General features: G+C 41.1%; 1 protein-coding gene across 1 annotated transcript in view; it reads left to right on the top strand.

Annotated features, from left to right (window-relative positions):
- The window catches only part of LOC122813115 (flavin-containing monooxygenase 5-like), a 589,830-nt gene that overhangs the window by 183,526 nt on the left and 382,683 nt on the right, over nucleotides 1-23,621 (top strand). Inside the window, exon 3 of the mRNA XM_044085248.1 lies at nucleotides 13,039-13,227. Coding sequence (XP_043941183.1) covers nucleotides 13,039-13,227 — 189 coding nt within the window. The remainder of the gene's footprint in view (nucleotides 1-13,038; nucleotides 13,228-23,621) is intronic.

The raw sequence follows: 23,621 nt of genomic DNA, 5'->3' as shown, positions 1-23,621 counted from the left end.
GCTGCATCCAGGGTGGCTGCTACAGGTTCAGTTATTCGTAGACATGCCTGGCTTAGGGATCAAAATTTGTCAGAGCATGTTAAGGCTCGGATTTTGGATGCTCCTCTTCAATCCGAAGTTCTTTTTGGTCCTTCTGTGGAATCTGTTTTGAAAAAGATGGAAGATAAGGCTAAGTCTATGCAGATGGTCAAAGATTTTATGCAGGTGCAGCCCCCTAGGTTTAGTAGAAATTGGCCTGCTAGAGGATGGTCTTTTCCTTCTTCGGATTATCAGTCTAAGGGCAGGTCTAGGCATGGTAGAGGCAGAGCTCACGCTCAGGGTTCTTTCAGACCTAGGACTTGGAGTTCTCCTGCACAGTCTTCTGGTGAGGGCAGGGGTCAGCCTTTTCGTAAACAGTCCCAATGACCGGTATCTTCCACTGCCAGCTCCTTCTCTACTGGCAGCTCCTCTAGGAGGAAAGTTGGGACTTTTCAAACAAAACTGGCATTTGGTCACCCAGGACAAATGGGTGTTGGATATAATAAATCACGGCTACAAGTTTTATTTTCACACTTTTCCTCCTTTCAAAGGCATGCCGGATGTGCCTCCCCAGCAAAGGATGGAGGCTCAGGTACAAATTTCTTTACTTTTACAGATGGGGGCAATTCAGGTGGTCCCTCCATCAGAAATAGGCCTAGGTTTTTATTCCCGTCTATTCCTAGTGCCAAAGAAAGGAAACACTTGGAGGCCAATACTGGATTTGTCCATTCTCAATACCTACCTAGACATTCCAAAGTTCAAGATGTTAACATTACAACAACTGCTGCCTATGCTGGGCAAAGATCACTGGATGGTAACCCTGGATCTCAAAGAGGCCTATCTTCATATTCCTATCAGGCCCAGCTGCAGGAGATTCCTGAGATTTCGGGCTGGTACTTCTCACTATCAGTTCTCTGCATTGCCCTTTGGCTTATCTACTGCGCCCAGAGTGTTCACAAAAGTTCTGGCTCCTGTAATTGCTTTTTTCAGACAGAGAGGTATACAAATTTATCCTTATCTGGATGATTGCCTGATTCTTGCTCAAAACAAAGACAAGTTACTACAACACCTCCAGTATGTAATGACAGTTTTCAGGTGCCTAGGGTATTCTGTGAACGAAATAAAGTCCAGTCTAGTACCCTCTCAAGACGTATGCTTTCTGGGTGTGAGACTGAATACAGCTTCTCAGATGGCTTTTCTGACCCCGGACAAACAAAGAACTCTTCAGCTATATTTCCAACAGTTATCAGTAATGTCCAGGCTGACTGCAAGGACAGTCCTTCAGGCCTTGGGGTACATGGCATCTTGCATTCTAGTACTTCCCAATGCCAAACTGCATATGAGGAAGCTACAATGGTATCTCAAAAGTGTGTGGACTCAACACTGCCACGATTTAGACACTGTCATTCGGATTATACCTTGCATCCAGAAGGAATTCTTGTGGTGGGCTCAGGAATGTCACCTGAACAAGGGACTCTCTGTGATCCGACCAGAGGCGAATCAGATCCTAACGATGGATGCCTCGGACTTGGCTTGGGGAGCACACTTCAATGGGAAATGGGTACAAGACATGTGGCCTCCCAAACTACTACATTTGCATATCAACATGAAGGAGATGTTAGCAGTCCAATTTGCTTTGATGGCCTTCAAGGATCTACTTCAGCCGGGACAGGTGTTGATTCAAACAGACAACACAACAGTCATGTGGTACATCAACAAGCAGGGGGGGACCCATTCCTACCCTCTTTGCAGACAAGCAATGATTTTGTGGGAAACTGCTCTGCGTTTGCAAATCAATCTTCAAGCACGGTTTCTGCCAGGAGCACAGAACTCCTTAGCAGATGTATTGAGCAGGCAGATGGTGGATCCCCACGAGTGGAAACTGGATCCTCAGGTATTCAAACAATTGACCGTGGCTTGGGGAACTCCAGACATAGATCTGTTCGCTTCTCCACTGAATTTTCAACTGCCAAAATTTTGCACAAAGATGTTCCACCCAAATGCTTGGAAAGTGGATGCTCTATCTTTCAGTTGGAACAACCTTCACGTTTATGCTTTTCCCCCTCTGCCTCTTCTTCCCAAGGTACTCTTGAAAGCCAGGCGGGACAAGCCTTGCATGATTCTAATAGCACCAGATTGGCCTCGTCAGCATTGGTACCCTCTGCTGAGGAGTTTAATTCAGGAGCCTCCTTCTGCCACAGGTTCCTCATTTGTTATCCCAGTCAAACAATCATTTTCTCAATGTTCGGGTGCAGTCCCTACATCTGACAGCCTGGCGTATTCGGTGATGGAGCCGGTGGGGTCTCAGCTTCCTCAACAGGTTTTAGATGTCATTTTGGAAGCCAGGCGGCCTAGTACTAGAAAAGTTTATGCTGATAAATGGAAGAGATTTTTTCTTTGGAGTGCAGCAAAGGGTTTTGATGTTTCAGTGCCTAATTTGAGTTTTGCACTACAGTATCTTACTGAATTACTGGACAAGGGTTTGTCATTCTCTTCTGTGAAGGTTCATGCTGCAGCCATTTCTGCTCACTATGATTGTGACCCTCCTTTATTTTCTCACCCTTTGTTCAAACAATTTCTTAGAGGGACAAAGAATATAAGACCCCCACGTAGAGCTCCTACTCCTTCCTGGGATCTCAATTTTGTGTTGGAGAAGCTTACTTTACCTCCTTTTGAACCTGCAGCTACGTCTGATTTGAAGTTTTTGTCTTGGAAGACTGCTTTTTTGTTGGCCATTACCTCTGCTAGGAGGGTATCTGAATTGCAGGCACTCATGGCGGTTGAACCCTTTTTGATATTTCATAAGGATAGAGTTTCTTTGCGAACTAACCCTACTTTTATGCCTAAAGTGATTTCTAATGTGGCCTTGAACCAGTCTATTCATCTGCCTACTTTTTATGCTGATCCCCAAAATAAGGGGGAAAAAGTCTTGCATTCTTTGGATATCCACAGGCAGTTACGTTACTATTTGAGCAGAACTAAGGAGTTCAGACAGACTCAACAGTTATTTGTTTCTTTTGCTTTGGGTTCACAAGGGAAAGCTGTTTCAAAGCAGACTATTTCAAAGTGGATTGGTCAATGTATTGCTTTTTGTTATGCTCATCATGGAAAGGATGTTCCTGCGGGTATCAGACCTCATTCTACTAGGGCTACTGCCACATCTACTGCTTTTTTGAGGGGTGTAGCTACTAAAGATATTTTGGAGGCAGCTACTTGGAGTTCAGTACACACTTTTACTAGACATTACCATCTCCCTCTATTCCAAGTCCAGGGCTGGGTTTGCCACTGCAGTTTTACAGGGCATGTTAGCAGCTCCTAGTACTATTTAGTTTGCCAGCCTCCCTTGTCCTTTGCTTTGGGATTCTACCCACAGGTTATGACTGCAGCAATGTGAGACGAAGAACATAGTACAGTTTTGTACCTACCATAAATGTAGATGTTCGAGGATCTACATTGCTGCAGTCCAATTATCCCTCCCTCCTTCCCCTCTGTATATATTTATATATATATTTATTTTGTGGTTGCTGTGGTTTTTTCTTTTAGGATTATCTTTATTTCCACACTGGTGGTGGTTGGGTGTTTACTATTTTGGCTTAGGCCTTCTGACATCTGGGGCAAGAAAGACTGAGGATATGGCGTCGGTCATGCGCTTAAGTACTACGATGTACTGACGTCAGCTCTAGGCGACAATGACCGACGCCAGCCCAGATCTTTGGTATTCGGGCCGACCGAGGACAGCGGACTACCCACAGGTTATGACTGCAGCAATGTAGATCCTCGAACATCTACATTTATGGTAGGTACAAAACTGTACTTTTCTTTTTTGGGGATAAACTCTTGGCTAGGCTTGTAAGGACCCCAGGGTCATTAGCCTAGTGACCTCCTATGATCCTATGAGACATTATACTTACAGACAGCCTCTGTCCATCAGAGACATGGGAGTCAGACTGGGCATGAATTTGTGATTTACCTTCCAATGGTCAAGGTTTTGTTTGAATAGAGTCAGAAATGAACTCTGCTTCACTTCAGATGGATGGGGAGCCAATTCCATAACACGTGGTTCCTTGAGTCATAGATATGTTCCTCCAGTATATTCTATTTATGTCAAAAGTGAAGTTGAAATCCTTGGATCTAGTGTTTCTAGTGCTGTTTGTTTTTGGATGTGCAAAAGATCCATCAGGGCTTGATGTGAGGATGCCTTATAAGCCAGGCATAGTTCACCTCTTGGGAGCCTGTAGGATAGTGAATACAGAGACAGGACCTTTAGGCAATTTGTGTAGGACAGGATAGTCGTGCTCTGGAATCTCCGGGTGAGGAATCTTTGTGGGCATTCCAGCTACTGCAAGTGTCTGGTTAGGCACATGCCAAAGGGGGCACTGTACTCAATGATGGGTCTGATAAGGGGTGAACAGAGTGGTACTATAACTTCCTTAGACCTGGACACCATACCCTCACCTATAAGTTAGGTGACATAGAATAATTTTCTTACTATATGTGCTACATATCGGTTGAAGTCTAGATTACTGTCTACAAATGTTCCTTGATCAATTACCACTGGATTGTCTCTTAGAGGTGTTTTACTGATGGAGTAATTAACTTGGTGGTCAGTTTCCCAAAGGGAATTATAGTGCTTTTTTTTTTGGCATTGGGTTTCAAAATGTGACTTTGGCACCAGTCATTTGTCTGTGTTAGACCCTCTTGAAAGATCTCCATGTCATGGGGCAGTCTATGATGACTCGCAATTTACAGTCATCTGTGAACTTGGTGAGCCAAAGGCCTTTGACTTCCGAAAAGTAGATGCCAAACAGGAACGGGGCCAACATGGAATCTTGAGCTACAATGTTGTTGAGGTGGTCTCACCAATCCTGACTTCTTGGGTCCTATCAGTGAGCCAGCCAGCAATCCAGTGAGTTATGTAGGAATTTATGCCTAGTTCGGAGAATTTGTCAACAATGCCTGAGTGTAGTATTGTGTTGAATGGCTTAGCCAGGTCAAGGTATGGAGTATCCACTGTTTTACTCTCATTCATTGGTTTGGTGACCTTCCTGAAGAAATCAACCAAGTTAAGTAGGCACAACCTTCCCTTAAAAAGCCATACATGAATGGATCCAGTGTCTGTATGTTGTCAATGTCCTTTGTGATCATTTCCAAGACAGTTTGTTTCATGGCTTTACATATTAGGCTTGTCAGATAAATGGATATGTAGTTTCTGTGGTCAGTTGATGGCCCACCCTTTGAGGCTGTAGTTGAAGAGAGTCTCAGGTGGTCCTGATAGGTTACGTTTTAGACTATTAACCTGGTAACTAGAGATATTGTCAGGGCCCAGTGAGGTAGTGTTTTGGCCATAGTGAACATCACCAGAGCCTGATCCCCGCTAATAGTTGGGGGAGTATGCTAGTAGGGATTTCACAGGGGGGTAACTGGGGAAGTTGGGGGGTGAATTTTGACTGAATGTATTAACCAATAGATTCGCTATGTCTCTATGAGCAGTGAAGGTGGTTCTGTTAACCACTAGTTCAGCACACTGCCGTGTGTTACCTTTAGGGTTCTTGACATAGCTGAAGAAGGCCTTGTGATTGTCCTTAGCCTGAGTGGCTATCCTAACCTCATAGTAGGCCTTGTTACACTTAATTAGTCCTCTTGGTTTCTTGTTTAGTGGAATCAGAGAGTTCTTTTTTTCATAGAAGTCATGACATATTCACTGTCCTCAACACAAGTGCGCTCACAGCATCCAAAGTGGGATGAACTAATTTTTTATGAGATGATGGGTAGAATGGTTAGATTTGACTGTGACTGAATTCCAGCTAGCTGGGGTTATTTTAAGCCAGGCCCTTTGAGACACAGTGAGTCTAGATAGGGTGTAGTAAGAGTGAGAGCTCCCCAATCATGATTCTGCAAAGACTACAGAGTTTACTGCTAATATTTTTATTATCAGGGGGCAGTAATCAGATGAAAAAGGTGAATGTTGAAGACTTCAGAAGTAATACTTCTTTAGCTGTTAATGGCGCATGCCCTCAGACATAACACTTCTTTAGCTGTTAATGGCAGATACCCTCAGATGTAACGCTTCTATAGCTGTTAATGGCGGATGCCCTTTCAGAGTGAAATACATCCTCATTATTGTTTGGTTTGAACTGCTCTTCTGCCTCAGTAACACTGCCCACAGGCAATTCAATCTTCGGAAAAGCATCCCAGATTATTTCACAGCAAGGGCACATGAGCAGTTCCCTAATTTTTTAAATTAGTAACACTTTCCTGTCTCCATTACCTAACCTATAAAGCAGTCTGTATCACCTATGAAACAACTGTTTTAACATATACAGTCTCTATTTCTTTATATATATATATATATATATATATATATATATATATATATAGATTAGATATAGATATACATATAAATAGATGTAGATGGAGAGAGAGCGAGCAAGCTAGGAAAAGAGGGTTTCATAAGTTAATGAGTGGGGTCAGGGTTAGGGTTTGCCCCTGTGCCCCACCTTATTCTTACATGCTAATGCTATTCCTGCCACTGCCTGTACCCCTAACCTCCACATTAACTTATGAAACTCCTCCACTAGCAGTACCTCTACACAAATGAACACATACAAGCATCATGAAACATGCATAACTCTACATCTGTTCCATAACCGGGCTCTTACTCTAACCTAACACTAACCCACAGACAGTCATGCACACACTCAACAACATTCACACACACACAAATGCACATGCACGTAAACATCTCTAAATGTATCACCTTATCTGGGCCTTAATCTAACCTAACCCTAACCCACAGACAATCATGCACACACTCAACAACACTCATCACCACTGTGTTGAACAAATGCATTCAACATACTCAACCACACACATCAAAACATTCACACACATGCACACGCATGCGTATACACACACACACACACACACACACACACACGCACGCACACGCACACACGCACACACACACACACACACACACACACACACACACACACACACACACGCGGGCACACGCACACACAGACACACACACGTACACAGACATCTCTAAATATATCACCTTATCTGGCCCTTACTTTAACCCTAAGCCTAACCCTGAAACACTTGCATGCATGCACACACACACATACACACACTGTGTACTAAGTCTGTCCGCTTACCTAGCCCCTAATCTAATCCTAAGAAACACACCACTATATGTATCTCTTGCTTATCCTTAATCAACCCTCGACATATACAAACATTCATGCACGCCTCTAATCCAGCCCACTTATTGTAAACACAAATGCTCAAAGTCTGTGCTGTCGATGTAAAACACATTTGACAAAAGGTGCATTTAGTCTATGTAACCAAACACAGTGTCAAACCAATTGATGTTAGACAGTGTCAAAAATGTACATTTGTATGGTTATGTTTGTGTACGCGTGTCTCTCCCTCCCTCTCTCTCTATATACATATATATATATATATATATATATATATATGTATATATATATATATATATATATATATATATGTATATATATATATATATATATATATATATATATATATACATACACATGCAGAGAGAGAGAGATAGATGGACAATATTCGTGGTTCCCAGTGATCCAGAATGTTTTTTTTTTTTTTTAGCTTAACTTAGCTGACTGTCAGATTTCAGCAGTTCCTGTATTTCCCCTACTCATTCACCTGCTTTAGTCTCCCCTATGCTGCATGCAAACGATGGTCCTGGGCCTTTGTGGAGGTCAAGGACACTAGTACAGCATCAAATTGCTTCCAGTGAGCATTTTTCAGTTATTTGCTAGCCCATTCCTGTGGCAGTCTTGCAGGCTGCATTATGGATGCCTTCAAGAAGTGCATGCATTCTTACATACATGCCCAACCTCCTGTCAAAGCATTAGTGAGGAGCTCACCAGCCCCTTCATGTTCCAGTCACAGTGAGCCAAGCTGCTGCCTGTCCTGTAGGATGGGGAGCTGGTGTCCTGTCAAAGCATTAGCGAGGAGCTCACCAGCCTCTTCATGCTCCAATCACAATGAGCCAAGCTGCAGCCTGTCCTATAGGATGGGGAGCTGGTGTCCTGTCAAAGCATTAGCGAGGAGCTCACCAGCCTCTACATGCTCCAATCACAGTGAGCCAAGCTGCACCCTGTTCTGTAGAATGGGGAGCTGGTGTCCTGTCAAAGCATTAGCGAGGAGCTCACCAGCCTCTTCATGCTCCAGTAACAGTGAGCCAAGCTGCAGCCTGTCCTGTAGGATGGGGAGCTGGTGTCCTGTCAAAGCATTAGCGAGGAGCTCACCAGCCTCTTCATGCTCCAATCACAGTGAGCCAAGCTGCTGCCTGTCTTATAGGATGGGGAGCTGGTGTTAGCTTCATAGTTCCATGCTCCTCCACTCGGTCCCTCCAGAGCAAATGCTGTTCATTAAACATGGTTCATCCAGGGCTCTATCCTTCTCTGCCATAGGGCTGGATTCATTCACAGTGTTGTCAATATGTGGAAAGAAACCTATCTACTCAGAGAAGTCTTGCAGAGATGCAGGTAGAACTTGCAAACTTCAGATACTGATCACAAATCAGGAGTGAACCCTAGAGTTGTGATAATCAGTAGCGGCCTTAGGTCAACTGGTGCCCTAGGCAAAAGGGCTCCATGTTATCCAATGCATTACTAGCTAAAGTTTTTAAAAATATTGCCCCAGTCAGCTGAGGAGTGATTTTTACTCCTTTGGTTTGCTGTGTCCAGAGCATCATGGTTTTAGAAAGGGTCAAAGCATTCCAATAACAATTGTTTTTATAGCTGGAGCCATCTGCTTAGAGATGAACTGCAGATTTGGCATAGTGATTACTTTCTGTTGAGTCACTGCCTGTTGAAACTACAATAAATCACAAGTCAGTGGGGTGAATGCACACCTACTAACCATTGTTCTAGAGTACTTATCGCAAAACATTTCACATGTGCTGCACTTATATCGTGAATACCCTAAGATTTTGAGTCTGGTTCCTTAATGCTATTTTCTTCATCAGTACCTTCATGTTTGAGAGCCCAGCCCTAACTAGGTATTTATGGCACATGATATGGCATTTTCTAAGGACTGACAACAAACCTGTGCTTGTTAGCTCCTTTCTCAATGTGAATTTCACCAGTGTTAGTAGAGTGTGTCAGGTAAATCAGCTAACCATCCTTTATAAACAAAGCCTACTATTTTAAATTGATCTAAGATTAAACAAGATATGTAAACAGAGTTTTTCCATATCCAGGCACTGTCACTCAATTAGCTGTGAGGAGGGACCCTTCTATCTAAATACTCTTCAGTTTCAAAAGACTCAAAGCAACATTGCCTTAATAGGGTTCACTTTACAAGATCTACCACGTACCATCTGTTGGCCCCACAGACAAATGTCACAGTTGCAAAAGGGGTTGTCATCCCCTCACTGGAATATACACTCCCTGTCACGCAAGAAAGTCTATCACAGGATAGCACATGACACAGACACTCATGAACAAGAGAGACAGAGTCGTGCTTCATCTCCCCAGTAAAAAATAATCATAGCAGACTCCAGAGAAGCTAAGGTGGTTGCCCTTAGAAGCAAGATCAACATTATTGTTGTGAATGCTGACCTGTAGACTAAATCCTGGATGCTGTCCTACCCTCCTCTGCAGCTTGAACATTTGAATTCAGGCAAGAATATTCCAGTTGTCCACTGACTGTCAGTTTTCCTTGAAAATTCCACGGTAGTGACTACAGAAAACAAGTAAAGCATTGCTGTAGGTAGGAGCAATTCTTGGTAATGGAGCCTTTACTTTGGAATTCCACACACAACAACTCTGTGTCTTTCCCAACACTCACAGCTTTTATACAAGTCCTTAAACAACACCCTAATGACATGTCAGAGGGCTCATGTGGAATCATTTAAGCAATCCGTATACAGTGGGCACTAGCGCCACTCCCAGCCTGGGCAACATCTGGCTCCTGGACACCTCCAAGGCATCTCTCTGCTGAATGGATGTACAGGTACTCTGCTCTGAATGCTGCTCCTAATTAGAACCTATGCTGCAATCTTATTTACCTGTTGTTTAGCAGGCGATACACCTGCATGTGTTCAGAGATATTTGTATTTACTTGTATTGCCTTTTTCCTTCTGTATATATTAATCTTATTGCTGTATCTTGCTACACCTTTATATCTTCTTTATAATCTATGTGTGGCTGAAAATGGTCCCCAGGGATCACTCACTTGTCTGATTAAACAATATGTTATTTATTTATTTAGTCTTTGTTAATCAGGTTAGTCCCATTAGGCCAATGTCCTGCTTTCAGGAAGAACCCAAGGCAGTATTTATACTGACATGGAGAAATATGAGCAGGACACCAGGGAATTTCCATTACTAGTTTCAGTTTATGCCATGGGATCCAAACTGAGCTCTGTCTGAGCTAATTCTGGATAACTCCTCTCTACTGTAGTTTAAAAATGATCTGTCCCTCTGGCAACAAGCTGTTAAATGGCATAACTCTCTCTCCCCTCTCCTCCCAGTGGGACAAGGTGTTCCGCAAAGATCCATTCCTGGTCCCTTACGGTTTTCCATCTTTACCAAAAACCTCCCCTCGGCCACCCAGCAAACTAATATAGTACAGTATGCTGATGACACCACCCTTATTTGCTCAGCCCTCTCTTTACAATTACTTCAAGATAGAATCCAGGAAGCCTTTACTACTATAGAAAAATGGCTAAATTCCTCCCAACTCATACTAACCCATCTAAGACTCAACTCATGATCTTCCACCCATCCAAAACTTCCACCCCTAATTCGCCATTCTCAATAACATCCTCTAACAACACCATTATCACACCAGTAACTCAAGCCAAGCTACTAGGTGTAGCTATTGACCAAAACCTAAAATTTGACAAACATATAGCACTAACAATTGCCAAAGTTCATAAAATAATAGGTTCACTCTACTGCTGCAAGACTTCCTCACACAGGAATCTCAAATCACTATCTCCTGTACTGATCTACTCTCCACCTTACTATACGCTTTCCCAGTTCTAACTAACCTAAACAAATCTGACCTTCTGAAACTATCTACCTGCTACAATAAAATCTCAAAATTTGCAGCCAATGTGAAGTTTCGTTCTCATCACTGCCTCTCCCTAAGACAACTAGGATGGTTAGAACTCCCTAACCTACTAAAATACAATTAACTTCTCCTGACCCATCAACTGCTATAGCAACCAAATAAAATACCTGCCCTCTGTGGTCTGCTCACCTTCCATAATATTGTGCGTCAGCTAAGATCTTCCAGTACTTCCCTTCTGCCTGTTACCAATTGCTTACATAGCTCAGGCCAATCCCTTTATTCCTACGTAGTTGCTAAGGTCTGGAACTCTTTACCCCCTGACATTAGATGTCAAAATACTAAACATACTTTCAAATCCCTACTAAAAGATCTCCTATTCAAAACTTGGATATGTTCCTGTACAGAACCAGGCTAATTTCACCTGTTTCTGACTTACAACATCCCTAGATCACAGGTGTACTGTGTAGTTTCACTTAGTGCATAGTACTGTGAACCAGGTGTTTAGGCCACCTTTAGAGTTATGATTTCTAGTTTTTGACCCTGTTTGTCTATGGAAACTTCTTTTTGAATTTATGTTCAAGCAAGTCTATATTTGTTGTATGATATCTTGTCTAATTGTTTCTCAATATTCTAACCACTGTATGCTGCATCAATTGTAAAACTGATTTTTCACTCATTTTATATATTTTATGCTCTTTGTACAAAATAGCTATGTTTATATAATAGTTCTTTATTATTTTTTTATAATTTTTTACTATGTATTTGGAGCTTTTCTCCCCAGGCCTCCACTGAAAACAGTCACCTTGTGTCCAGTCAGACTAACCTGGTAAACAAATGGAAAATAAATAAAATAAAATAAATCTTTTACATCGACCTGAGCTACCACCAACTCGAGTATATGTGGCATCACTTTAACATCTCACTTTTACAACCTACAGCCTCACTGGAAGTGAAGTTTTTTTCCCCTCAGATGAGGAAGTACTTTTCCTGAAAATGTTTGTTATGAAATGGTTTTCTTAAGTAAAGAAGTGGAAAAACAAGAAACTGAGGATATGGACCATATTTCATGTTTAGATTAATGTGTGATGTTTCTACACAGATCTGGAAAATATACCAGGAGAAAATGAGACAAGGTTTCTGTAGCCTGATTTTAGGTTCATATCCTCTGTAGTCCCTTCATTATGTCGTATATTTCATATTTTGTGTCTGTCTGTCTGCCAAGTCTGCCTTTGTGTGTCGGTGTGTATGTCTGCCCTTTTTAATGTTATTAAAAGACATGCAGTCTTCCTATCAGGTACTACTGCTCTGATCTAAGCATTTTAATAACTTTGCGCAGTTGTTCAAAAGTGATGGTTCATAGGTTCATAGGTTCATACTAGGCTACTATGCCTATTTAGCTGTGCTGCCTCTCAGCAGTGACACTGAGGTAACCCCTGGGTGTATCTCGATCTCCCCATCCATTGGTCAAGATTTCTCTTAAACAAGTGAGGATCTATTTTTTTGAGATGAAGCATGTTCATCAGGTCTGGGTTTGACATTGCCTTGTATGTGCAAGTGGGGGTCAGTTGATTTTCCGGGGGGCATTGTACTCAATCATTGGTCTGATGAGTGATGAGTATAGGGGACTATGACTTCCTTGATCTGGATGTGAATCCCTGACTGTGTGTGTACTTTAGCAATATTAACTTCTGTGTAGGTACGACATCAAACAGGTAGTCACTTCATTAACTTCTGTATAGTTAATCAAGAATTAATGGTGGTCCATTAAGACCTCTAGAGGTGAAAAATCACATGATGGTTGACTTTTTAAGTTTTAGGACCCTAGAAATGTAAAAAAAAAATAAGTTGGATCTTCCAGATTTGGGATTTCTTTTTGATTTTGTTAACAAACTGTCAAACCATTTTTCTTCCTTTTCATGGTTTTGTTTTTCTTCTGTTTTTGCAGGAGAAGCCAGACCTTAAAACAGCCAGTATCTACAAGACTCTGATTATTAACACATCCAAAGAGATGATGTGTTTCAGTGATTTTCCAATTCCAGATGATTTTCCAAACTATATGCACCATTCCAAGATCTGGAAGTACTTTAAGATGTATGTAGACCACTTTGGCCTTATGAAGTACATACAGGTAGAGGTAGGTCACTGCATATTTTTTCATTGCACTGAGAATAAGAGTGCTATTTTTTAAATGTTATACATGGTGATAGGGCAGGGCCATCTGCTACTTTGACCAAAATTTGTTGTGAATGTGAAACTGAACCACACCCTGAATGTTCTGAGATAGTCTGAATCACAAACTGATAGTTGCATACTTTTAAATGTATTTATATTTAATAATAGGAGGCATTCATCAGTCTTTTAGACTTGTGAACATCAAAATAAAACAGGAGAGCAGCGTAAAAATATCTCTTTAAAATGGATGCAAACATATACATTAGAAAGTCACTTCATTAACTTCTGTATAGGTACGACATCCAACAGGTAGTCACTTCATTAACTTCTGTGTAGGTACGACATCCAACAGGTAGTCACTTCATTAACTTCTGTATAGGTACGACATCCAACAGGTAGTCACTTCATTAACTTCTGTGTAGGTACGACATCAAACAGGTAGTCACTTCATTAACTTCTGTATAGGTACGACATCCAACAGGTAGTCACTTCATTAACTTCTGTACAGGCATGACATCCAACAGGTAGTCACTTCATTAACTTCTGTATAGGTACGACATCCAACAGGTAGTCACTTCATTAACTTCTGTACAGGTATGACATCCAACAGGTAGTCACTTCATTAACTTCTGTATAGGTACGACATCCAACAGGTAGTCACTTCATTAACTTCTGTATAGGTACGACATCCAACAGGTAGTCACTTCATTAACTTCTGTATAGGTACGACATCCAACAGGTAGTCACTTCATTAACTTCTGTATAGGTACTACATCCAACAGGTAGTCACTTCATTAACTTCTGCATAGGTATGACATCCAACAGGTAGTCACTTCATTAACTTCTGTATAGGTACGACATCCAACAGGTAGTCACTTCATTAACTTCTATATAGGTACGACATCCAACAGGTAGTCACTTCATTAACTTCTGTATAGGTACAACATCCAACAGGTAGTCACTTCATTAACTTCTGTATAGGTACGACATCCAACAGTTAGTCACTTCACTAACTTCTGTATAGGTACGACATCCAACAGGTAGTCACTTCATTAACTTCTGTATAGGTACGACATCCAATAGGTATGACATCCAACAGGTAGTCACTTCATTAACTTCTGTATAGGTACGACATCCAACAGGTAGTCACTTCATTAACTTCTGTATAGGTACGACATCCAACAGGTAGTCACTTCATTAACTTCTGTATAGGTACGACATCACACAAGTAGTCACTTCATTAACTTCTGTATAGTTACAACAGCCAACAGGTAGTCACTTCATTAACTTCTGTATAGGTACGACAGCCAACAGGTAGTCACTTCATTAACTTCTGTATAGGTACAACAGCCAACAGGTAGTCACTTCATTAACTTCTGTATAGGTACGACATCACACAAGTAGTCACTTCATTAACTTCTGTATAGGTACAACAGCCAACAGGTAGTCACTTCATTAATTTCTGTATAGGTACGACATCCAACAGGTAGTCACTTCATTAACTTCTGTATAGGTACGACATCCAACAGGTAGTCACTTCATTAACTTCTGTATAGGTACAACATCACACAAGTAGTCACTTCATTAACTTCTGTATAGGTACGACAGCCAACAGGTAGTCACTTCATTAACTTCTGTTTAGGTACAACATCCAACAGGTAGATATCCCACACTATGTCTATCCTTTCCTTCCTGTGGCCCTAAGCATTCTCAGATCAACTCATTAATTTCTGTATTGGTACAACGTCCCACACCATGTCTCTCCTTTCCTCCCTGTGGCCCTAAGCATTCTCAGATCAACTCATTAATTTCTGTATTGGTACAACGTCCCACACCATGCCCTATCCTTTCCTCCCTCTGACCCAAACATTCTCAGATCACATCATTAACTTCTGTATAGGTAGATATCCCACACCATGTCCCATCCTTTCCTCCCTATGACCCAAACATTCTCAGATCACATCATTAACTCCTATGTCATTGCAAGTCCTTTGTCTGCCATCGTCATCTGTCCTTGTTTTCCAGGTATCCTCAGATAAGTTCACTAACTCTTGTACATCTACATATTCTATATTCTGCCCTGTCTCATCTATTATCTCTCACATGAATCTTCAGATAAATTTGTTGTTACCTTTTGAGCTACACATCACTCTCCCTCCTTCTGTCTGCTCCACTAATCCTCAGATGAATTACTTAGATACTGTACAGCCTATGGTCTGACCTGTCCTTTGGTCATTTCTCTCAGGCATCCTTAGATAAATTCATTAGTAAGTGTGCACCTACACATCCCACACCATGCCCCCTTCCTTATTATGTCTGCCCCATGTATTCTCAGATCACTTCATTAATTACTGTATAGTTATACATTACACAGCCTGCCCCTACCTTATTCTATCTGTCCCATGCATTTTCAGATCACTTCATTAATTACTGTGTAGATCGCATCACACGGCCTAACCCCATACTTATTCTATCTGCCCCATGCATTCTCAGATCACTGCATTAACTCCTGTATAAATTCACATCTCACACTATGTCTTATTCATCCATCCTTCTGTCTTACACATCCTTAGATCAATTGACTGACTCCTGTATGACTTAATATCCTATATCCTGACCCTTCTCTTCTTCCCTTTGTCCCAGGTATCCTCAGATAAATGTATTAATGCTTCCTTAATGCCTCTACAGTTACACATCCCACAATCTCTGCTCTGCCTTCTATTGTCTGTCCCAGGAATCCTCAGATTGTTTCATTAGGTCATATACAGCTACACATCTCAAACTCTGCCCTATCCAATGTTGTTACTCTCCCAGGCATCCTCACATCAGTTCACTGATGTACACTTTCACCACTGGGATTGTGTGTGATCTGGTAATTTGGTCTGCAGTTTCTGAGCTATCACAACTCCAAATACTGCCACTGTATTAGCAGCAAAGTACTAAATCCATACTCCAGGTATTGCAACTGTATTAGCAGCAAAGTACTAAATCCATACTCCAGGTACTGTCACTGTAGTAGCAGCAAAGTACCAAATCCATACTTCAGTTGCTGCCACTATATTAACAGCAAAGTATCAAATCCATACTCCAGGTACTGTGACTGTATTAACAACAAAGTTCTAAATCCATACTCCAGGTACTGCCACTGTATTAGCAGCAAAGTACTAAATCCATACTCCAGGTACTGCCACTGTATTAGCAGCAAAGTACCAAATCCATACTCCAGGTACTGCCACTGTAGTAGCAGCAAAGTACCAAATCCATACTCCAGTTGCTGCCACTATATTAACAGCAAAGTACCAAATCCATATTCCAGGTACTGCGACTGTATTAACAGCAAAGCACTAAATCCATACTCCAGGTATTGCCACTGTATTAGCAGCAAAGTACTAAATCCATACTCCAGGTATTGCCACTGTATTAGCAGCAAAGTACCAAATCCATACTCCAGGTGCTGCCACTATATTAACAGCAAAGTACCACATCCATACTCCAGGTAGTTTGACTGTATTAACAGCAAAGTACTAAATCCATACTCCAGGTACTGCCACTGCATTGGCAGCAAAGTACCAAATCCATACTCCAGGTACTGTGACTATATTGACAGCAAAGTACTAAATCCTTACTCCAGGTACTGCCACTGTATTAGCAGCAAAGTACCAAATCCATACTCCAGGTGCTGCCACTATATTAGCACCAAAGTACTAAATCCATACTCCAGGTACTGCCACTGTATTAGCAGCAAAGTACTAAATCCATACTCCAGGTACTGCCACTGTATTAGCAGCAAAGTACCAAATCCATACTCCAGGTACTGCCACTGTAGTAGCAGCAAAGTACCAAATCCATACTCCAGTTGCTGCCACTATATTAACAGCAAAGTACCAAATCCATATTCCAGGTACTGCGACTGTATTAACAGCAAAGCACTAAATCCATACTCCAGGTATTGCCACTGTATTAGCAGCAAAGTACTAAATCCATACTCCAGGTATTGCCACTGTATTAGCAGCAAAGTACCAAATCCATACTCCAGGTGCTGCCACTATATTAACAGCAAAGTACCACATCCATACTCCAGGTAGTTTGACTGTATTAACAGCAAAGTACTAAATCCATACTCCAGGTACTGCCACTGCATTAGCAGCAAAGTACCAAATCCATACTCCAGGTACTGTGACTGTATTAACAGCAAAGTATTAAATCCTTACTCCAGGTACTGCCACTGTATTAGCAGCAAAGTACCAAATCCATACTCCAGGTGCTGCCACTATATTAGCAGCAAAGTACTAAATCCGTACTCCAGGTATTGCCACTGTATTAGCAGCAAAGTACTAAATCCATACTCCAGGTACTGCCACTGTATTAGCAGCAAAGTACCAAATCCATACTCCATGTACTGCCACTGTATTAGCAAAGTACTAAATCCATACTCCAGGTGCTGCCACTGTATTAGCAGCAAAGTACCAAATCCATACTCCAGGTACTGCGACTGTATTAACAGCAAAGTACTAAATCCATACTCCAGGTACTGCCACTGTATTAACAGCAAAATACTAAATCCATACTCCAGGTAATGCCACTGTGTTAGCAGCAAAGTACTCTGCTAAAAATGGGCTCTGTCCCAGTCAGACTTTCCCAGTAAACAAATACTAAATAAATAAATAGCATGCCTTACATATATAAGTGCAGGCCCCTGTCTGTGCTGCCATGAATGCACAGCCATGTACTTCATGTATGGCAGTAAACACACGAAGATTCATCTTAGCCGCTAGTGTCGATACATTATGTGTGACTAGAAAGACTGCTGGCCATGTCATTTAATTCAGTCATACCTTGAAATTAAATCCATGAGAAGACAGGTTAATTCAGGAGAAATTAGTTCTGTTATAACTTCTTCATATAACATGCTTATATTATCTGTGTCTAAGATGTTTTTTAACTTTCGTGACTATCTGCTGTTATAAATAACACAGAAATGTGTATGTAATATCTACTCTTTTTACTGCTGATGATAAAAGACATTGTAAAAACCATGTTTTACATGAAGGATAGCTTCATTTCTAAATTTTGTTTTTATCAAGTGAATGTGTTTGGCAAGTTTTTCTGTATGATTCATTAGCATGATGTGTTGGATAGTTCCTTTTTAACAACATTATCATGTGCTCTTAGTTAACAGATTAACATTTGTCTAGATAGTGCATCTATTATATCGATTCCTACTCTTTAATGTTTGCATTGTCAACTGTTAAATGCGTCAGTTTTTATGATAATACTGACATTTGCTGTTTTTTGCCTAGATGATTTAGTACACAAAGGAGACTTAAAACAATATGTCTGCTATAGGTATAATTTAACATCAATTTTTAATGAAATATTTTATAATTAGTGTGAACTACTAGAATCAGAAAAGTACAGGAAATGAAAGCGCTAAGTCCATTTTTTATGTCTGTTTGAATTTAGTCCGTTTTATGTCTGTTTGAATTTACAATAAACTATTGGTATTTTAATTTGAGTTTGTTATTGAGGAGACCTTATTGGGCTTGGAATACAACTGAAGTTTTGTGGTGTTACTGGTTTCCTTTCTTCAGTCATTCCATTGGATTATTGGTAAATGATATACCACTGGAAACATACAAGGCCAGATTCATAAATGTCTAAACTGCGTCCACTAAGTCTACACATTCGGTATTCAAGAACATCCCTACCTCATTCCTTGTGCTTTCTAGTCACTCAGAATGATTACACCAAATGTACATGCAGTCTGCACTTTGTGGTGACGTCTATGAATCCCCAAGGTTGCAGGAAAATCAGTAGGAAAACCAAAATTAGGAGGAAGAAGGTGTGTTATGTTTGTGTTGTATGTTCACTCAGAACAGTGTACACCTGTTGTAGACATAGTGTAGGCCTTCATGAATCTGGCCCATAGTCCTGTTATGGACATGTTTAAGTATTCAGCTATAGCCTGATGTACATTTTACAGCAGTAATGGCTGTAGGAACATTATGATAGATTTGTGAGTAAATGATCTAAAGCAGTTGGTTGAATTACCCATTACATATTAGCTGTTACCATGATTAGTAAACAGAATACTATTCAGAAATGTATATATTTACCTCTGACATGCATTGCAGATCATGGGTGCATAGTATGTAATAAAACTTTGCATCAAAATAGAAGAAAAACTGGAGTACGTAGGAACTTTTCATGTGCAGATTGAAATTCTAAAGAGAATATCTCAACTGGAAATGGGTAAAGATTTGCATATCTCTAGGGGACATCTGTTAGGATGCATTTTATAATAAGATATCTAATTGATAACTATTGTGACAGCTGTTAAATATAATTCTGGTGGAAAATATGAAAGTAAGCTTCCATAATGGACTTGTAATACAAACAAAATGCATCAGAAGAAAAAAAAAAACATAGGAAAGCGCTCACTCATTGGACTAGTTAAACAGCTGGTATTCCTTGTAGGAGGCTTTCCTGTCTGCCCTGCCTACTTTTTGGATGGTCCTTCCTCACAACAGTATGCTATCACTTGTTGTACAGAGAGTGTGGAGAGATTCAACATGGTAACAGCTATTTCAAGATGATAAGATGGAATAGGAAGGACTGAAAGTGTTGGAGTACGGCAGCTGCCCTAAAGAATGAGTGCTTAGAAGGGAGCTCAGATGTCCATCCCCCAGAAAGGAGTCTCTGGTGCTGTTAGATCACTGGAGGGTGATAGAATCTCCTACAAGGTCTCTTCTTTGGGGGAGAAGGGGTCATCTGATTAAGACACCTAAGACACCTCCACTATGGTCAGTATGGAGGCATTAATCTCCTATCGCACTGCATGAAAGTTCTGCAGAGGATGATTGATAAACAAATCCACAGAGTAGAAAAAAGTAAGGTGGGAGATGAGCAGTTTGGATTCAGGTCAGGCTGCAGCACAACTGACCTGATGTTTGTAGTGAGACAGATACTTGAGAAAAAAATTATAGATGAGGATTGAGTCCATTTGAGCATTCCTAGACTTGGAGAAAGCATATGACAAGGTGTGAAGAAAGCTGATTTGATGCACCAGCTGTAGGACCTCCTGAAAGTTGAAGATGTCAGGAGGATACTGAGGAAACCTCCATTATATCCAAATCAGTATCCAGGATAGAAGACTCTAGAAGAAAGTGCATACACTTTCTTTTACATCTCTCCTTCCTGAGAACACATAGAAAGAAGTCATCAAAGTTGGAGTGAGAGGAATCTAATTGTGATATTGGCATGTTTTGTCTGCAGTGACTTTCTGCCTCTAATGTCTTTGTGAAATAAGAGTGAAAGGACAAAATCTCATTTGGAAACGTCCTGAGTTGTCAATGCATACTGTCCGAAAAACCCTACCAATCCTTGCTGCTACTTCTGAACCATCCCTGTGCACTCAGTGACACACACAATCTCAGCACTGAGGAGACCACAACACTGTATGACTATGACTTTGCAGTCAAAAGAGTCAACATTGACTCAGTCTGACCAGGTCTTTGCACTGAAGCTAACATGAACATCAAAGGTCAAACTACTGCATTATCAAAGTTGAGAACAGCGCTGAAAGTCTCACAGCCAAGATCAGAGAAAAACTTTTTTTTCCTAGAAAGAAGAAAGCAAGAAAAAAGAAGAAGCAGCTTGATTTGGCATCAGACCCTTAAGAATAAATGCATCTCATCTTTCCTGTAATGTTAAGAAGCCAAAAACTCACAGATGTTAAAACATGCATTGAGATTTTCCACCTCCCAAATGCACATAATGATTTTTTTAATACGTGAGACCTTGTCCCCATCCATGCCTGCTACAACACAGGCATCATCAAGAAATCCCCAGGCTAATATTCTGTATAAATGCTTATCACAGTCTTAGAGCAATAACTATTCAGTGCTAGCAATAGCACAATTTAAATAAATACCAATAAATTCACCATTAAAGGAAGTGAACAGACAGTAAGACACCCTACAGCTGATGTAGGGCTTTCTTTATTCATAATTACTTTTTTCTACTGGAAGTGTTCCTTTAATCCGGTTTTGATGTCCTGTGGACTGGTGAGCAGGTTGTTAGTATCCCTTATGAAGGGTGTTTGACTATCTTCTTTATCTTTCAATGCAACCTGATATAGTTTCTTTGTGTCGTCTACTGAGTCATTGTCCAGTAGCTGGTAGACTGCCTCTGATGCCTTGTTCCTTGCTACTGCAGCTCATCTCTTAGCATCTTTGTTAGGCAACCAGTGTTCCTTCCTAGCCTGGTCCATCCTTCTATCTCACACTTTTTCCTGCACACCCTTTTTTTTTGCTGGTGACTTCCTGTACTTCTGCTCTCCACCACTAGCTTTCTTTATGTACCTTATTTCCATACCTGGCTCAGCCACATATCTGTTCTGTAGTCCTCACACATGCTGCTTTGAGGTTCTGTCATTCTTCTTCTTCAAATCCACCTATTTCTTCTTCTTCAAATCCACCTATTTCTTCTTCTTCTTCAAATCCACCTATTTCTTCTTCTTGTGGTGCTAGAGATCAGAGTAATTCCTTGAACTGTTGTGTTTCCTCTCCTGTCAACTTAAAGGTCTTCAGTCTGCTCTCTGTTGAACTTAAAATCTTCCTCTGACCACTGCTCACAGCTGATTGTGGCAGTCAGTATTTTATGTTATGGGGTGACTGCTTCACTGGGGATGATTTTGCAATCATTGATTCTACCCCAGTGCCCTTTCCTTACTGCGGGAAGTCTGCCTGAGGTGCATGTCAGCCACTCTTGTATGTGATCTTGTGACTGTCTGTTTTGCTGAACCATGTGTTGGTAATCATCATGCCATGTGCCAGACAGAAGTCTAGAATGGCCTCCACTTGTTTATTTCAGTTTCCCCACTCATGTGAACAGAGGTAGTCCTCACAGGTTTACTAAAAAAATGTCACCGTTTAAAACTCCAAAAGCCAATATCAAAACCATGCATACTAATTGGGTGACAATGTCAAATCTGTTGAATTAATCAGCAGATTCATCATTGTCACAGAATATCGATTGTCATATACTTATACCTGCCAAAGTAAATATAAGTCATAAAATGGACTTCACATTTTTGCAGGGAAGCAAGCTTTTCTTTGCCCCCCCCCCCCCACACACACACACACACACACTCCTTGCAAACCGAGATCGCACTACAGTGAAGAAAAGGATAAATTTCCCAATCTGCACTGTACCACGATCTCTATTCCTAACATCAACCACATATCAACGAATGCACAGTTGCATTCGCTGCAAAGAACACTCGCTCAACTGAAAGTCAGAAACATGGGAATCAGCCAACTGCTGTTTGGCATTCCCATGTCTGCCAAACCTTTATTCTTCATTTTGATAGTAAACTGTCCTCATATCCTGTTCTGTCTGTCCCAATATGTGCATTGAGGCCACTCATTATCCACACCAATTCAAGTTGTCCTGCTTTATCTAGTAGGTCCTGCAACTGCTGTTTGAATCCACTAGTTTCCTTACTATCACAACTCTGCTGTGGGGCATAGGCTGAGATTTTGAAAAGTGCTCTGTCCTTATGCTGAAGTATGATTTCCATGAGTCACTCACTAATTCTGGTGACATCCCTCTCTGCCTTCTGAAGCCTCTTCCTCACCACAATTGCCACACCATTTCTAGCCTGTCTTCTCCTGAGTAGTAAACTCTAGATTCCAAGCTAAGCTGCTTAGCTTCACTTTCCTTCCATTTTGTCTCCTGGATACACAGAATATCCAGCTTCCTCGTTATCTTCTTGTCATCCATTTGAGCAGTGGTTTGATAGAAATCAATGCGGACACTGAGTTTTCCAGAATGGATACCGCAATCAGGGCTTTCACAGTCCTCCATGTAAGAATCAGCTGCAGACTCCTTGCGGAATTGCCTGACCATCCTTTTGTAGAATCTCTGAGGACTTGCCTGACTGTTCTAGAGTGGACTGTATGAGGACTGTCCTGCTGTGTAATCCATGAAGATGTGCGTGACTGTCCCACTCTAGCAGCATTGGATATTGAGTCTCCATGCTAGGTCATCACACATACAGATAGATCTAGGAGGTAACAGCCAGAGGCTACACTATTCCCTTTGTATCTCCCTAAGACCTGTTTCTTTGCTCCATTCTACTACATCAGAAGGCAGTACCCAAGTTACTCATTTCCTGAAAAAAAGAACCATTCATGAGGTCCCACAAGAACATAGAGGGTCCAGAGTTTATTCAGGATTCCATTTGGTCCCTGCTCCCAAAAAAACAAAATGACATAAACTAGTTATGGTGGAGTTACTCCTTCATGTATAGAGAAGGAAAAATGGATGTGCTCTGTGGATCTCTGGGATGCC

This window comes from Protopterus annectens, chromosome 10.part0, assembly GCF_019279795.1.
Source record: "Protopterus annectens isolate FY-2018-M chromosome 10.part0, PAN1.0, whole genome shotgun sequence".
NCBI lineage: Eukaryota > Metazoa > Chordata > Ceratodontiformes > Protopteridae > Protopterus > Protopterus annectens.
This window is presented reverse-complemented; position numbering and strand designations above follow the sequence as displayed.